The following is a 17,519-nucleotide window of genomic DNA, read 5'->3' on the forward strand; positions in this document are numbered from 1 at the left end:
AACTTCATGGCACCACTGCGGATTTGATTGTACTTATGGTATTTGTTTACTTTCCTAGTAAGCTCTGAATAACTTTTTATATCATGGCATCACCATAAAATAAAACCTTTCCTATAAAGTAAGCTTTTTTATGAATCTGTATGTCCATTGATTGCTACTAGAATAAGCACAAATGTCCATGCAGGTTTAAATCAGTCTAGGAAGGGTTAATCATGTGTTATGCACATTTATGAATTTCATTTATAAAGTATTTGTAATATTTTCTACTATAAATACAGAAAAAAACAGCAGATCCTGGCACACAAGTTCCTGCTATCACTTAACTTACAGCAGCTATGAGTGTCGTCCCTCACAAGCATTTTTTTCCTCTCTTGAAGTTAATAAGCCAATAGTAAACAGCTTACCAAGAAGCAAAAAAAATGTAACCTCTCCTAAGTCTCACAAATTTGCTGTAACATTACATGTGTTAAAGCATCTTACATCTTAAGATCTTACAGACCTTAAAAACATTATCATTACCTGTAAAGAGATAGAAACACTTATAGGGCTTTCTTTTACACTGTGCATAACTCTGGGTTATCGGCTTTCCAAAGCCTTTTTACCTAGGGTTATAAAACCCTGCTTTATTGCAGAGTAAGCACAGTGAAACCACTGTGTTCAAATCGTATGCCTTGATGCTTAGCAAAAGATGGGTGTCTATTGCTAAGCATGTAGCCATAAGATTTGAACATCAAACAGCCTCATAACATTGATTTGGATAGTCACAGTAAACCTGCATCTTGTGTAAACAATACTTGCAGCATGTGAGGAAAAACAGTGATGCAACGCATGCAATAAGTACACTATATGGACAAAAGTCAATACTATAATATACGTCTAAAAATATGTATTAATGAATTAAAAAAAAGTCCAAATTCATTACATACTTAAATTACATATTTCTGAAATGTAGACTTTAATGGTTATGTTTAGACTAATGTTTTAACAAGATGTTGGGAAATGAGAGGATGCCTGAGGAATGGAGAATGAGTTTGCTGGTACTGTTTTTAAAGAATAAGGGAGATGTGCAGACCTGCAGTAACTACAGGGGAATAAAGTTAATCAGTCACACTATAAAGTTATGGGAAACGGTAGTGGAAGCCAGGCTGAGAGAAGAGGTGACCATCTGTGAGCAACAATATGGTTTTTTGCCGAGGAAGAGCATCACAGTGCTTTTATTATTTGCTTTGAAAATGGTAACGGAGAAGTATAGAGAAGGTCAGAAGGAGTTGCAGTGTGTAAACGGATTTAGAGAAAGCATAGAAAGTCAGGTGTGTCAGAACAGTATGTGAGGGTGGTGCAGGACATGTATAAGGACAGTGTGCCAGCAGTGAAGTGTGCAGTAGGAATAACAGACTGGTTCAAGGTGGAGGTTGGACTGCATCAAGGATCGTCTCTGAGCCCTTTTCTGTTTGCTGTGGTGATGGACAGGTTGACGGACGAGGTCAGACAGGAGTCCCCATGGACTATGATGTTTGCAGATGATATTGTGATTTGTGGTGAGACCTGCTATGTTGTATTGTTTAGAGACAGTGCCATTAACTAAAAGACAGGAGGTGGAGCTGGAGGTAGCAGAGCTGAAGATATCGAGGTTTTTGTTGGGAGTGACGAGGATGAAAAGGATTAGATTAAGAGGAAGGCTAAAAAGCAGGTTCATCGATGTGGTGAAAGAAGACATATTGGGATTCTCTCAGGGTAAGCGATAGGTATACATCAAGACACTTTTCTGTTCTGGAACCGAGGTGCTGGAATGAAGCTGTGCAAACAGCTGATGGATGGAGGCCTACCTCTTCCTGAAACTCTTTAACAAGCACTTTCTGCCCTGTTTGTTTAGTCCTAATTTAAAAGAAAAATTTGCTATATTACCTCCCTACAGAGTTTATCCTGATCCTGATTAAAAAAAAATCACAATAAAAAAAAAAATAATAATAAATAAATAAATAAAAAATGGTCCACATTTTTTTCCTTTGCAGTACTAAAATCATAAAACACTGGAACTTTTTCAAATATCACACAAAATTAAATCAAATATTGTAATGTGTGAAGTCTAAAATAAACCTGTAAATTTTTTTGCTGTATTAAATAAATAAATTCCACGACGTGAGATGAGTGGTTTATTACTTTAAAGACTATGTTCGTCATTTTTATCTTCACAAATAACCCTTATACAATATCTTTAATGCATTTATTGAAACCAAAGTAAAGATGTTCATATACATATATATATATAAAAAAAAAAAAGACCTGAATCCAAAACCACATATTATTGTTCCCTTTATAACACAAGAGCAACAGCTGAGGCCTAAAGAAAATGCTTAAAATCAAATGAAGACATGTAACAAACCATGGGGCCAAAAATATCCTGACATTTAATATTTATAGCTTCAAACAAAACGTCTGTTCTGACTCTATTTACGTGCCTCAACAAAAAAATTGTCAGTAACTATAAACAAAGTTTTTTTTATAACAAATGTAGTCTTAAATGAATATATATGTATATAAGTCTTTAAATTAAAGGTATATTTGCAGAATCATGAGAAAAGGCCATTCTTTTTTTTTTTTCTTAAATATATAATGATTCTCACAGTGGATTTCTTAATTAAAAAAATGGCAGTATGTTTGTTTATTTTTTTTGCATTCATATTTTTTTATTTGACTGAATTATTCAACTCAAATTTGTCTGAAGTTTCAATCTTCAGGTATAGAATGGATGCTATGGGAACTAAAGTAACATTTATTTATTTTATTTTTTTTATTCAAATTTAATAAATGTAATTTTATTTCTGATTTCAATTTAAATGGTGACTTAAGGGGAAAGAAACAGCTCCTATATTTAACTTTATTCGTATTTGGCTTATAGTTTGTCATTTATAAACTTGGAAAAGATCACATTTTTCATACATAATTTCGATCTTAAATATCCAGATTTCATTATTGTTTATGATTGATGCATTTGACAGATGTGGTGTTAGCATTCCAGTGGTCATGATTCTATTAAATACAATGTTTAGCAACAAGAAATCTAAGCATTGGAATTTGATTCATCTGTTATTACACCATTAAGATAAGCACAGGGTTAAGAAAGATTCTTCTACATGTGCATCGCTTCCTCTCTTTTGACATTGTCTTTTCATTAGTTTTAAAAAGACTGCACTTATGGAATGATGCAATCTTTTTTTTTTTCTTTTTTTTTTTTGGAAAACATCTTTTCCAAAAGAAAGACAGAAAGAAAGAAAAAAGAAATTAATAATATGTAAGCTTGGTTAAGAAAAATATTGTTCTACAGTACTTCAATTATTATTCTTACTCTCATACGAAAATAAAACAGTGTTGACCTATGTAAAGAAACTATTGTTTCTTCTGGAGCCATACAAACAAAAGCATGTACATGTACATACAGCATGACGAACGCATTCATTTTAACAAAACAGTACAAATAATATACCATGATGTAGAAAAGAAGAAACATTTAAATAGTTTGTTGTTTTGATCCTATAATTAAGAGCTAATCCAGGAAATTATATATGCATAATGGTGAAACAAAGAAAATTAAATGGTGCCACTTTGTAGAATTCACTCCCACCAAAAACATTAAGTAACCTTAGATTGGTTTAAAAACAAAATTTAAATGTGTTACAGAGAAAAAAGTCATTGGACTGAACCGAGTTTGGTCTCTGGGAATTTCATACATTTTAACAGAATTAGTTATTTTTTTGTATTAAGAGTACAAGCTAATGTATTTCTTTTTTATTTTTCTTATTTGGAATAAATATACCAAACTATACCTTACTGCTGAGGTGGTATCATAAAGGGTACATAATTATTGCCTGTGGTATGTATCATTCATTGAGATATAAAGAGTATGCTTTTAAACTGCTTTAAGGGTACAATAATTGGACCCTAAGGGACCAAAGATCTATTTTTACACTAAACTCTGATTAAAAGTGTTCCACATGCACCTTTGCAGATCAAATCTACACATTGAAGAAGAAAAAATGTCCTCTTTATGGCATCACCTCAAAAACAAGAAAAAGTATAGCTTGATATGTTTATTTCTAAATTCAATCTCAAAGCTAAAATGTTTTATAAACTATACGAAATCCCAGACAATAACATGCTCATTTGTTTTATCTGGTCCATAATTAATGTATTGTTTTGTCTGAAGCAGCAACTATATTTGGACTTTATTTTAGTACACTGCAAAAAAAGAGCATGTTTTTTTTGTGTTTTGTTTTTTGCGCAAACTTCTAAAGTGTGAATTAAGTTACAGTACTTTTATCTCTATAAGCAGGCCAAACTGTTTCACGAAGAAGATGTTGTTTCAAATTCTTTGTGTCTGCATATCACCTAGTAGCTTTGATATGCTAGTGGACTACAGACAACGGCGTTAGTTTGCAGCACTTGATGACACCTAGTGGAACTCCATACCCACTCGACTCACACACATAGAGACAAAGCAGACCTAGGACATGAAGCATGCTTTGTGTACTACTTTTGAGGCTTCATTAAGCAGAGAGGGGTCTGTATGAGATGGCAAGTCCTCAAGCATGAAGGGTCGGGCAGAAAAGTGGCACCGTGGCAAATGTGAATGGCACATGCAAGGGTTAATAGGCTTCCTTCTGGGTGTGCATCTGCTCCTGGATCTTCTGCAGCATCTCCTGCATCCGCCGCAGCTGTGAAAACAGGGGCAAAGGGGAGAGTTTTTAAAAATTCAACTAACGTATCAGTGGAAGGGTATAAATGCTTTTACAACACATCAACTTGTCACATGTTCCATGGGGGAACTTTGGACACAGCTCACAGCTCAATGGGCGATCGATTGACTTTTTACTTCTGTGTGACTGTTCATGTAGATTGTGTAACCCTTTACTGTGCAAGAATCACATGCAGTGATAGAATAAAATCAATATTAATAGTGTTGGGCCACTCCGAAATCAATACTAATCCAGGGTTTTGCCTACCAAATGTACAAAAGCTAAAAGTTAAGTACTTCCAAACGTTGACATGTAAAAACGTTAGTCGACCAGAGATGACAATTTTTTACACTCTAACCATTTTATAGTTTGGTCACACTTAACTGACAAGTTTTTTTAGTTTTATCTCCTTTTGGAATGAAGACTTATGTAGGATTATCGATTAATGACTAAGTACACTTATTATGCAACACAACTTGTAATATTCTATTTTAAACTTCTAAGTGTTTAATCCTTTCATTTATAGATATATGACTGCTATACTATGTGTGTGTATGATGGCTGTCCAAATGTTTCACAATAACCCTGAGACCTTGTAAGATTAATTGAAAACGAAAGTCTGCAGGAGATCTGGAGAGATTTTTGGATTGTTTGTGCCTTTCTCTCATCAAACATTAGGTCTCATATTAAGTATGACAAGTTTACATATTTAGTGTACATATTTATAACTTACATATAAGTTATGTGAAATAAAATTTAAATTTTCCCACATATATAGAGTGTGGTTCCATAGAAAAAAAAACTGACTAAGACCTGACTTAGACTAGGCATAACAACTCTTTTGAATGGCAATGTGTATAGAATGTGTATCACAGTACACAGTAACCATTTCAATACTACTACTCATAATACTCCTACTCCTGCTACTACTTCTACTACTATTAATAATACTGTTTATTTAAAAAAAAAAAAAATAGTACCAAAAACTGTTTGAATTAAATTAGCCAAAGATGAAGAACAATGCAGTGTGAAGCAATAAAATGGACATGCTTGTGTGAACTATGTTTGGGTGTTGATTCAGACTGAGAGCAGTAGGTTTTGAAGATTTTAATAACCGAGAAATGTTTTGCCTTATCCCTATAAAGCTTCTTCAGCATTATGCAGCGGCTTCCGGATAAGACTTGAAGAAACTTTTTGGATACTGCAGTGTAACATAAATTCCTTAACTATAGCAGTTAAAGCAGAAGTTCATGTAGAGATAAATAACAAAATAAATGAATGAATAAATAAATCACACAAGAAAGAAAGAAAAAAAGAGGCAAGAATCAGATATAATGTATTATTGACAATAAAAGTAAGAAATACATTTTCCTAACTTTTACATTTTGCGGGATTTAGCAGGTCCAGGGCGACGTACAAAAGTGCTTTGAGTATCTAGCAATGAATAAATTACACTGGTACGCAAGATTACAAACTTAATATAAATATAATTTACAGCATCTTGAATCCTGGGTCTAAAGTGTTTAAGCAAGGAATTTCACAGGCTTCCAGAACTAAAGAACTAAACTTTGGAACCTAAAGCACTTTTCCAAATGAGGAAAGCAGGGCAGTGAAACGTGTGTGGGACGGGTCGGCATAAAGAGATTGTGTTGGAACCTCAAGTAATGAGGCACTCAATGAAGATGCACACTAATAACCTGATCATCTTTGTGCCTGGGTATGTGATATACTGAATATATACTAATTTAATTTCTAGAAAAACAGGACAAGTCAAACCTTTTTGGTGTGTGTGTGTGTGTGTGTGTGTGTGTGTGTTTTATATATATATAAAAATAACACACGCACGCACGCACGCACGCACGCACACACGCACACACGCACACACGCACACACGCACACACTTCTTTTTAATTTCCATCAGGAAGTCTTTAGGTTCTACTTGATTTTACTTGTTTGGCTTTCAGAGTGTGTGTGTGTGACTGCGGGGGGAGCAGAGTCTGCCTTTGTTTCTGCAGCATGATTGGTCTGAAAGGACGATGGCTGTACCTCTTCATCTTTCTCGCGGATCAGTTTTTCTGTCTCTGTGTCTGTTGCATTGGGAGCGGTGGGAATGGGGAAGTCTGTGCCACTCTCTCTAGTGAGTTTACTGTAAGAAACACACACACACACACACACACACACACACACACACACACACACACACATAAAAGCATGCATTAACCCCCAAATATACCTCTCTTTATGCAAATGCACAGAGTAGCATACTGTTTTGATTAAAAGATTAAAAAAAATGTGTGTGTGTGTGTGTGTGTGTGTGTGTGTGTGTGTGTGTGTGTGTGTGTGTTCTTCATACTTGCGATTGCGCTCTTTCACCACCATGCGTGTCATGCTTTGGATGCACTGGGCTCTGTAGTTCTCATAGTGAGTTTCCCGCGTCACATCCTTCAGGTCCTGCATGTGTGTGCGCACCAGCATGTTTCTCAGCTTTATGAAATCACAGTGTGCAGAGTTCTCCACTGGAGCACACACACACACAACACACACAATCTAAGCTAGCTAGAGGATCAAACTGTGGTAATGGTTACAACATTATTAAATATTCAGTGTAAAAATACAACACTGGCTACATGTTACATTTTATCCCATAATGATTGCAACAGAAATCCATGAAGAAATTACCCTCCACAATGCCCCAGGGGTAAAGTCGACCCCGCACTCTCTTTCCTTTCGCCTCAACGACTGTGTTACTGCCGATCACTGCAAAAGGAATGCTCTCCTGCAAAGGTAGAGGTTTTTGAGAGAGAGAGAGAGAGAGAGAGAGAGAGAGAGAGAGAGAGAGAGAGAGAGAGAGAGAGAGAGAGAGAGAGAGAGAGAGAGCGAGAGAGAGAGAGCGAGAGAGAGAGAAAGAATAATTATTAGGAGAGGTGAGGCATTGCAGTGGCATCTGCTGCACTGCAGGTAGTTGTTCTTTTCTATCGTCCTATGTTCACTTCTCTTTAGAAAACCACACACACACACACACACACACACACACACACACACACACAGGGACCTCTAGTGTAGATGAATCATACACACCTTCAGTTCATGATCTTGCTGTTTGAAATCCTCATCCTCATCTGAATCACAATCAGGAAACTGGTAGATTTTAATCCCGTATTGCTCGATTTCTTCTCGAATCTACAACGAGGGATGTTCATATATAGAACAATTTCAACAAACAGCATAATTACAGTACAACCCTTTAACATACAGTTCGGTGTTTATTTTAAACAGATATCCTGATAAACAGAATGCGACTCAACACCACAGCAAAAGTACACCTATCAAACTATTTGTCCAGGTACACACTACTGTTAAAGGCACACTATTAAAGGTGAAGCTAGTGATTTTGAAAGATGCCCTTGAAAGTAGCCCAACCCCTTTCCTTCAGTGTCATGCCAAAGATACTCAAAACACATGCGTGTACAGTCTGGATTAAAAACGATACGATCAATATATGTAAAAAACAAAACACCATTCTGCTATAGTAACACTTAGTAACCCTTTAAACATTCAACTGTACATGCAAGAGAAATGTAAAGCATACTGCTATCATTTAAGGGACACTGTGGGTAATATCAGCCTATAAAATTAAACATGAATTTATGATCTTGCTGCTTGCTTCATTAACTTGCCACTGCATGAAATCATGTTGATAAAGTTCTCTGTGCAGTCAATTCTGCTTATATTCTGTATGCTTAAAAAGATCGTTTCCCACATGCTACCCCACTGAAGATCAACACAAATGTGCAAAAACACAAATATATATCCATAAAACATAAATAACATGTAAGTAATTAAGGATCAATAAATAGATTTTTGTAATGTTATCTCTACTTATATAGCACAAACCTGTCTATTTTATGTTCATGAACTTGCCTTAATTTTCTTTTTCTTTACCTCACCGGGGGTGAGTGTGTCTGCCTTGGCCAAGACTGGCACAATGTTGACTTTTTCATGTAGGGCTTTCATAAACTCGACATCCAAAGGCCTGAGACTGCAAAAAAAAAGACCTAATATCATTACACACACACATACTTCATTGATAATTCTGTATGGAATACATCACTGTGTACTATTGTTAAAAATCAGACGTTTCTTTTCTTATGATTTCTTGTTCAATGTATTTTACAATATAAACGGTCTGTACCCAAGGAGAGCAGTTAAAAACACCAGGGTTGCTCCAAAACATGGATAATATTTCATAACAAAGGGAAATATGCATCGGTTCTAATTGAGATTAAGATCAATGTTGTGACCTGCCATACATACACACACACACACACACACACACACACACACACACACACTTCACAGTCACACTCACTGCTTGTTGTTTTTCATTTCCTGTGAGTGTGAATGTGGAGTGAATAAATGAGTTTTTTCCTCATGAGGGTGAGTTAATGAGAAAAAACTTAAATGCACTTACTCAATGAAATAAAGATTATTGCATAAAAATGAAAAATTTTGGGATAAACATTGGCAGAAACAGAGCAAAATCTTTCGACACGCATGTAAACTATATACCATATCCATCAAACATATGTATAGGTTACTATAGCTACAGTACAAATGTGGCTAAATATATAGCTGCTTAAAAAAAGACAGATGATTAATTCCATGTAGAGTCCGTTTTCTCTCTGAAGGTGGGCTTCAAGAAGTGTCCTTTCAGACAGATGTATTTACTAAACATTTACACTAGAGGGCGATCGTAGATTAAAAAAACCCAAAAAAACAATACTGGATTAGAGTCACGGACGTCCAAAACACCATAAATAATTTGAATGAAGCATTGTATGGTTTACTCACATACAATGTGTGTGTGTGTGTGTGTGTGTGTGTGTGTGTGTGTGTGTGTGTGTGTGTGTGTGTGTGTGTGTTCCCTTACCCATGACCAAAAGGTGAAATAAAGTAAAGACAGCAGTGCACGCGGTTGTCCTGAATGTTTTTACGGTTCAGGCCACTCTCGTCTCTGAAGTACTGCTCGAATTGCTGGTCAATGTAATCGGCTACAGACTTCCAGCTGAAACCATAAACATGCTAGTTAATTACTAATAGTTAAATTATTATTTATGACAATTAAATATTATTTTTGTTTTGTTATAATTTGATTTATTATAAGGTGTACAAGTATATTGTATAAGGTGTACATTTATATGTATATCTAAAATGAAAGTACTTAAATTAGCACTTTCAAAACTCCTTTCAAAAAAAATCCTTTCTAATTATTTCTAATTCTAATTTTTTCACAATGGAGTTTAAAGACTCGTGGAGTCCTTAGTCTGTTATTTAGTCAACCAGTACCAGAATTGCATTGGTTTATACTGTATTTGTACTGTATTTATCAATAGAGACTTCAAAGCTCTTTTGGATGTCGCTCTGGAAAAAGCCTGCTGATGAGGCCATAAATAAAAACGATAGGTAATAATAATGATAATAATAATAATTAAATAAATTCCTCTCAAGATTTCTTTCCCGTACCATCTCAAAGAGCTTTTCCTCCCCACTGTCACCACTGGCTCGCTCTTAACTTAATAAATTTAACTATATTCACACTAAACTTAATAATATATATATCAATTCAAATGTTATATTCTATTTATCTCTGGAAAGCTGCTTTGGGACAATGTCCACTGTTAAAAGTGCTATATGAATGAAACGGAATTGAATTGAATGCTGTAGAGAGTCTTTATCTGTCAGAAGAAGTTCTAAGTAAACCCCTTATATGATGCTAAGAACCTTTTGAGAAGTCCTTTTTATATACACCATATAGACAAAAATATTTGAACAGCTGACCTTTTTTAGACAAAGTTGGAGGCAGAGGATTGTATAGGATGCTTTAGATTCAGTAGGATTACATTTTCCCTTCACTTGGTCTAGAAGACCCTAACCGGTTCCATCATGACAATGAAAATAATGCAGAACTCATACCACTCAGTGTTGTTAACTGCATCCCCAAAGCCTGGTGTGTCCACAATGGTGAGCCTGAGTTTTACACCCTTCTCCTCAATGTCCACTGTGTGCTTTGTGATTTCCACTGTCTGAGTGATCCGCTCTGGAACGGAAAACAGGCATGTCTCTTTCTCCAGTCTGACTAATGTACAACAGAAAGCTCAGAAAATAACAGCATACAATGTTTTCTTTTGATATAACGTCCAGTACGTGCAGATTTTGTCATCTATTAAGAACTGAAAAGTTTAAAGTAAAAGTAAAACATCTAGTAACACTGAAAGTACAGAACTGCAGACATGGTATGTGATTAGTACAAAAAAAATATGTACTGTATATATACAAACTATGCAAATTTATGCAATCTATAAAAAAAATCTATTTCTATATTATAATTTCTGGGCAACTGATTCATGGGATTATTAATTATTGGTGAACTAAACCTTTCCTTGCATTCACATATTTATGATCTGGCCACATACGGATTACCTTCAGCATTGAGAAGTTTTCTGTCTTTGTAGAGATCTGTAAGGAAGAGGCTGTTGATGAGGGTGGACTTGCCCAATCCAGATTCCCCTAAGTGAGCACAAAAGGGAAAGAATGAGAACAAATGGAAAGAGCATGGTGCCCCAAAGAAACCTTAGACTCCCCAGTAGAATTTCAATCAGGTTTATTTTACCTGCTACCATTAGAGTGAAGTCGAAGCCCTTTTTCACTGATTTGCGGTGCACTTGATTTGGCAAGGTTGCGAAGCCCACATATTCTTTATCCTGGTCCTAGAGACAATATCATAAAGGGAAAAGCAAAGATAAGAGAGAGAGAGAGAGAGAGAGAGAGAGAGAGAGAGAGAGAGAGAGAGAGAGAGAAAGAGAAAGAAAGAGGGAGAGAGAAAAGGAGTAAATAACCTGCAGTTAGCTAGCTCAGACTGAACGTGGTATTTCAGAAAATTACATAATATAGGATCCTTTCAGCCCTTGGCTATTTTAAACCTCAAGAGCAATGCAAAGTTATTCTGTAGTTGGGAAACCAAATGGTGACAAAATTGAGGGAATAGAAAAAAGGCTTTAAAAGTATTTTATTAGATCAAATTACAAGTGTAGAAAGGACTACCAGCATTTTTATACTGTATATCAGACATGCCCGCCACACACACACACACACACACACACACACACACACACACACACACACACACACACACACACACACACACACACACACACACACACACACACACACACACACACACACAGGGGCCTAATCAACCCAGAACGTTAACTATGGAAATCTATGCTTGTGTTTAAAGGCATGTGTCGAAAAAAATCTCAGACAGATCTAGAAAAGAAAAGTCTAGAAAAACCTAGAAAGCATAAACTACAAGCATGGCTATTTATACCTTCATTAATTTGACAGACAATTTAATTAATAATTACTCCAAAAATAAATGCTTGTTAAACCCAACCTAAAATTTTCCTGTACCTTTGGAACTTACGATAATAAAAATCTGGCAGCATTCAGCTGAACCAAATAAAGGATGTGATCATTAGGAGGTAGTAATGGCTGAGAAATGAATCGTGACGCACCATTACAGAAAAACAGTTTCAACTTTTTCCCCCCACCAAGTTGAAGGAAAGAACATGTTTGTAATTAACAGGCTGTTGAAATTTTAAAACAAAGTGTGTGGGCTTTCAGTTATAATCTACACCAACATATGAGAATCCAGTCCCTGCTTAAATAAGTTTTGGATGGCTTCTGCCAAAAGGCAATTACTGTACATTTCATTTATGATCCCATAATCACCTCAAATAATACCTTACATCAGTCCGGCTTGTTCGTTGGTTTTGAAGTGAGCCCCTTCCAACAATAAATAAAAAAAACTTCACATTTAGGGGGATATCAAAATAACAAATTTATTTGGAGCACGTTTCTGGAAGCAGAAAATGCACAAAAAGCACAGTCAAATGCAACCTGGGATTGATTAATTGATTGACTGTTTCATTCATCAGAGCCTAACCTGGGAACAAAACAAGAATATACCTTGAGCACTCATGTACATGGGACAGTTTCATGTACTGAATACACAATCCACAGAATGATTTTGGGAACTGGGAGGAAGCCAGAGAAACCCCACAGGAAATCCACAGAGACACACAGAGAATATGCAAAGCCATACATAATGAGTCAGGGACCCTGGAGCTGTTTTACCATTATAAAACACTAGTACAAGCCAACACAGAAAAGTAACTTCATAATGCAGGGTAATTTGACTGTACCCAAGCATAATCCTGCCATTAAGATGATGACTTAAGCCAAATGCAAAAAATCTAAATGAATTAAATTCCATGGCCAATGCTGTAATACAACGACAGACAGGAATTCTGTTCATCCTTTAAAACTACTTGAATATCATGCATATATACACACACACACACACACACACACACACACACACACACTTACATTTTTTTCCCCTTTTAAATGCATTTTATATTGTAAAAAATCACCTATCCTCTTTCCATTCCAGACTTACAATATACCATGACACCCATCATTACCTCAATGGAGTCATAAGGGTCAAAGCAACCCCATGGACTCTTGGGTCTGGAAGGGCTGATGGATGATGGGTTGAAAGTAGGTGGCAGATCCACATAGCCACCCTTAATGTTGTGCTTTGGGTCAGGCTCAACCTCCCCGAGTGCTTTGCATAATGATGGAAGCCTTAAATATGTGGTCGATACCACTGTGTGGGAATATTCATGACCTTCAGCCTCACAAGGGGCAAACAGGTGCTCCTCCCTTGCAGTGTCATGGCCCATGATATTCTCCAGCTCAGAGTCCAGATCAGAATCGTCTTTGGTGTGGCTTGTGGTGTGGTTCTGGGGGAAGGTTGGGCATGGCATTGGGTATGAAGGTATGATTGATCAGGTAAGAATTGTGTTAGAGGTTAAGTGTATAGGTTGGGAAAAGAGGATGGGTCAAGAGGTGGATATTAAAGAGATGTTTTAGTGGTTAAATCCAAGTGGTTCTGTGAGTTTACAAACAAATATCAAGAAACAAACAATAAGAAAAACATTGCTTATTTGTAGTTCTTGAAACCAAATTCTGCAAGTAAAATAAAATGCCTTTCAAGAAAAAATTTCAGCAAGTTAGGAGTTAAAATAACAATGAATACAAATTCTAACAGAAAAATCAAACAATTGCATTGTGCAAATAAGTGCATTGGTTAAATAAAATTTAATTTTTAATTTTTTTCTTCTTTTCATTTCATTACAGATTAAGGAGATAAAATATCTAAAATTGACTAAGTGTAGTAGTGAATAATGGGAATGGTCACTATGTGTTCTAAAAGGGGTGTTGATGCAACTCAAGAAGGCAATCACAAAACAAAACAAACAAAAAAACCAACAAAAAAAAAAACACAAAGAGCAGACAGAGAGAGCAGAAACATTAAGAGTGTTAGACAGTATTAGACATTTGCAAAAAGAAGGAATGCTGTAATAACATTTAAAAACATGAAGACCAGATTAGACATTGTTAGAAAGCATCTAAAAATAACCTGCCTAGTTCTGGAACAAGATTTGTTTGGACAGATGAAACAGTATAAACTTATACCAGAATGATAAAAAGAGAACAGTATGGAGAAGGTTACATTTTAAATGTTAAAATTTTTATTTGTAATATATTTATATCTGCATAGCAGCTTCAAGACAATGTCCACTGTCAAAAGCACTATACAAATAAAACGGAAAAAAAGGAAAGGAAGGGCTCGTAAGCCAAAGCATACCACATCATCTTACAATATTTGTAAAGCAATCTATAGCTGCCAATGGTCACTTGGGTTTATTGATGGTTACTGCTGTTTAAAGTCATCTGACCTCAACCTAGTTGAGTATGCTTTTTACTGATTCAAGAAACTATGTAACCAAGATTGAATTCCTAATATGTAAATGCAGTTATTTTGTTAAATAAAAAATGAATTAAGAACAAAGATCTACACTTCACTCCAACCTTAATCTTATAATAAAAAATTCATTGTGGTGATATTACAAATTTATTTTATAATAGTTGTACTGCTATCAAAATACTTTTGGACCTCACTGTATTAAGAGTGTTGTTGTCAAACAGATTATGACACATTTCATGCTTTTCAAGTGTATCCAGATAAGAATCGGTTCACTCAGCATATATTTATTCCAGATGGTGGACTGGACAAGTTGCATTATAGAAGGTGTTGACGAAAAGTGCACACGTGGCACCAAAATCACTGCAAGCAAATCAAACTTGACAGATCCCAAATTGAATACAGAAGTGCTGAAGTATAAAGTCCATAGTAAAAACATGAAGTGCCAATAAATTACAAATATTAAGCAAATTCAAACATACACATACTCTCACAGCTGTAAATAAAGAAGAAAAAGAACCTGACAGATCCTAAAAACCTGTACTATGCATTAATTATATTTGCTACAGTGGATATGTTTCACAAGGCTAAATATCATAACAATCAAAACCACTAAAACCCAGCCATAGTCAACTTGGTTTAAAGAATTAAATAGCTCAGGTTTTAAGGTCAGTCCATTATATGAGGTTGGTGAATTAATACAGTGTCTCAGAGAGAGCAGTTATGAGCAGTTCAGGAAAAATCTCTTGATAATTGGATTTCTGTAGAGCCTAAGTTAAACATTTCTTAAATAAATAAGCCACACATAGTGGCAAATAAACAATTTAGCTATGTATAGCTGGCTTCTGTATTTGCCATTTGTATGGGTTAAAGGGTTTTCTTGGGGAGGTGGTAGCTCAGTGGTGCCTAAATACTACAGTTCTACCCCAAATCCAGTATTATGAGACAATTTTTAACTACTTTGGTGTAAATGTATTACAGTACATTAACAACTACACCATCACAATGCCTGCAATAGTCTAAATGAATACACAACAGTAGAAACCTTAGCTACATTAGCCTGGACATTAACAACTGTTCAACACCAGCTAAATTTACATTAGTCTACATATATGTTCGTTACATGTGTAACTTATAGCAGGTGTTTCCATAAGAACAACTGCAGGAACTGTAATTTTTTAAGCAAAGTTGCTTCAAACTAAATACTATATCACAGGAATCTTTGTCGAGACCGAAATGCATAAAATGCAGTAATTAAGGCATTGGCTTAGAATGTCATAAGTTCAAATCCCAGCACCACCAGGCTTTGAGCAAAGCCCTTACCCCTCAATTGCTCAGTAATAAGTTGCTCTGGATATGGGTGTTGCTAAATGCAATAAATGTATTATAGTTGAATATGTTGTCAGGAACTAGCGAACATTATTATTATTATGCAATTGGTTATTATTTCACTTAAACCATGGATACTTATTTTTATTTACAGATCTAAATCATACAAAGATAAAATGCCATTTATGTGAATAAATGAGAGAGCTGTTAGCTGTCTATAATTGTTCAATAGGCAGCACAATAGTGACCAAAACTACTAAATATTTTATATAAATATAAACCACTCATATTTAAATAATTTACATGTATTTAAATATCTTATATATCACATTTTGTTTAAATATGTAAAAAAAAAAAAAAAAAATATATATATATATATATATATATATATATATATATATATATATATATATATATATATATATATATATATATATATATATATATATATATATATATATATATATATATATATATATATGGTGCCTCATTAAATCCAAACAGGAAACGGTGCTCAAAATCTCAGTAATGCAACAAAGGGAAGATCATGCCACACTCTTTTAGAAATTGTATACATTTTGGAGGTTGTCTTCCACCACAAATTAACTGCATGAGCAGTGGAAAAATCAGGAAATGAACTAGTGGGGGGTTAATGAATTGTTGCCAGTACCTGCTCATCCTCAAGTTTCTTTGATTTAGAAGATGCTGGAATAGAGTCCTGGTCATCAGACTGCACAGCACTATGACAGTCCTCAATTGGTTTCCATTGCTCACTGTCCTCCATTGCTACAGGGGATACTGTGCAGTCTACCATCTCCAAACAAGGAAGGGATATACATTTAGAGAAAGATGCAAATGCAAAGTTGAAGACAAGGCAAAAGTGTAAGAGCTGGGTCAGCTATGTTTGGTGAGATTGGGCAGACAGGGAAAGAAAAGAGAAAAATGAGTTGGTGAAACATGAGGTCTGAACCCCACAAGTGGATGCTAATAATGATGAAGAATGCCAGAATAAGCAAACAAAGCTGTCTACTTTCATCTGTCATCATTTCAACATTCAAAGCGGTTTGCATATAGCAGGCATTTCTACATTATCTAAAAAGATGAAGTATAATATCTCAACAGAAATCTGTTTGTCTAGACCTGTCAGTGTTCATTAAACTATGTATTTTTGAAGAGCCTATAAACTGAGTAAGTTCCTAAAATATGCCACAGTGACCAAAGCAAAACTCAAGAGCTGAAATAAATTTAATACCAGAAATATTCTGTACTAACCATATACAGTAGGTTTTCTTTTCACCCATACACATCTCGCAAACTATTTGCTATACAGGGAGAAAAATACGTCTGGAAGCTTAAAGGCAAAAGTATTTATCAATGGGGACAACTAGGAATTTCATGCTAGTCAGTCTATCATGTGCTTGAATTCGGTCCATTAACAAAAAAAATAAAAAATAGAAGGTACCACAAAACAAAATTGAAACTTGAATCTAAAAACAAAGCGCTTGTCATGTTAACTGACTCAGTTTTAATTTGATTATATTTTGCTGACCTGTTTTAACCCTCTT

At 35.2% G+C, this 17,519-nt stretch overlaps 1 protein-coding gene and 1 long non-coding RNA gene across 7 annotated transcripts in view; one reads left to right on the plus strand and one right to left on the minus strand.

The window, feature by feature from the left end:
* Positions 1-2,210: 2,210 nt before the first annotated feature.
* The window catches only part of septin4b (septin 4b), a 60,924-nt gene continuing 45,615 nt past the window's right edge, over positions 2,211-17,519 (minus strand). For 3 of the 6 annotated variants that reach the window (XM_083525872.1, XM_083525873.1, XM_083525871.1), the window contains exons 2-11: positions 11,404-11,500; positions 11,214-11,300; positions 10,707-10,830; positions 9,664-9,798; positions 8,655-8,772; positions 7,812-7,913; positions 7,413-7,509; positions 7,087-7,249; positions 6,780-6,879; positions 2,211-4,712 (exon numbers count right to left, since the gene is read on the minus strand). In XM_083525872.1, coding sequence (XP_083381998.1) covers positions 4,644-4,712; positions 6,780-6,879; positions 7,087-7,249; positions 7,413-7,509; positions 7,812-7,913; positions 8,655-8,772; positions 9,664-9,798; positions 10,707-10,830; positions 11,214-11,300; positions 11,404-11,500 — 1,092 coding nt within the window. In that variant the 3' untranslated portion in view covers positions 2,211-4,643. Of the gene's footprint in view, positions 4,713-6,779; positions 6,880-7,086; positions 7,250-7,412; positions 7,510-7,811; positions 7,914-8,654; positions 8,773-9,663; positions 9,799-10,706; positions 10,831-11,213; positions 11,301-11,403; positions 11,501-13,279; positions 13,809-16,624; positions 16,764-17,519 lie in introns of those variants that run through there. The other 3 variants (XM_083525870.1, XM_083525869.1, XM_083525874.1) reach the window with 3 other exon arrangements.
* LOC310717825 lies at positions 4,719-6,855 on the plus strand. Its single transcript, XR_014530953.1, has 2 exons — positions 4,719-6,534; positions 6,655-6,855. It is a non-coding gene; the product is annotated as an uncharacterized lncRNA (long non-coding RNA).

This window comes from Silurus aristotelis, assembly GCF_946808225.1.
Source record: "Silurus aristotelis genome assembly, chromosome: 22".
Taxonomy (NCBI): domain Eukaryota; kingdom Metazoa; phylum Chordata; class Actinopteri; order Siluriformes; family Siluridae; genus Silurus; species Silurus aristotelis.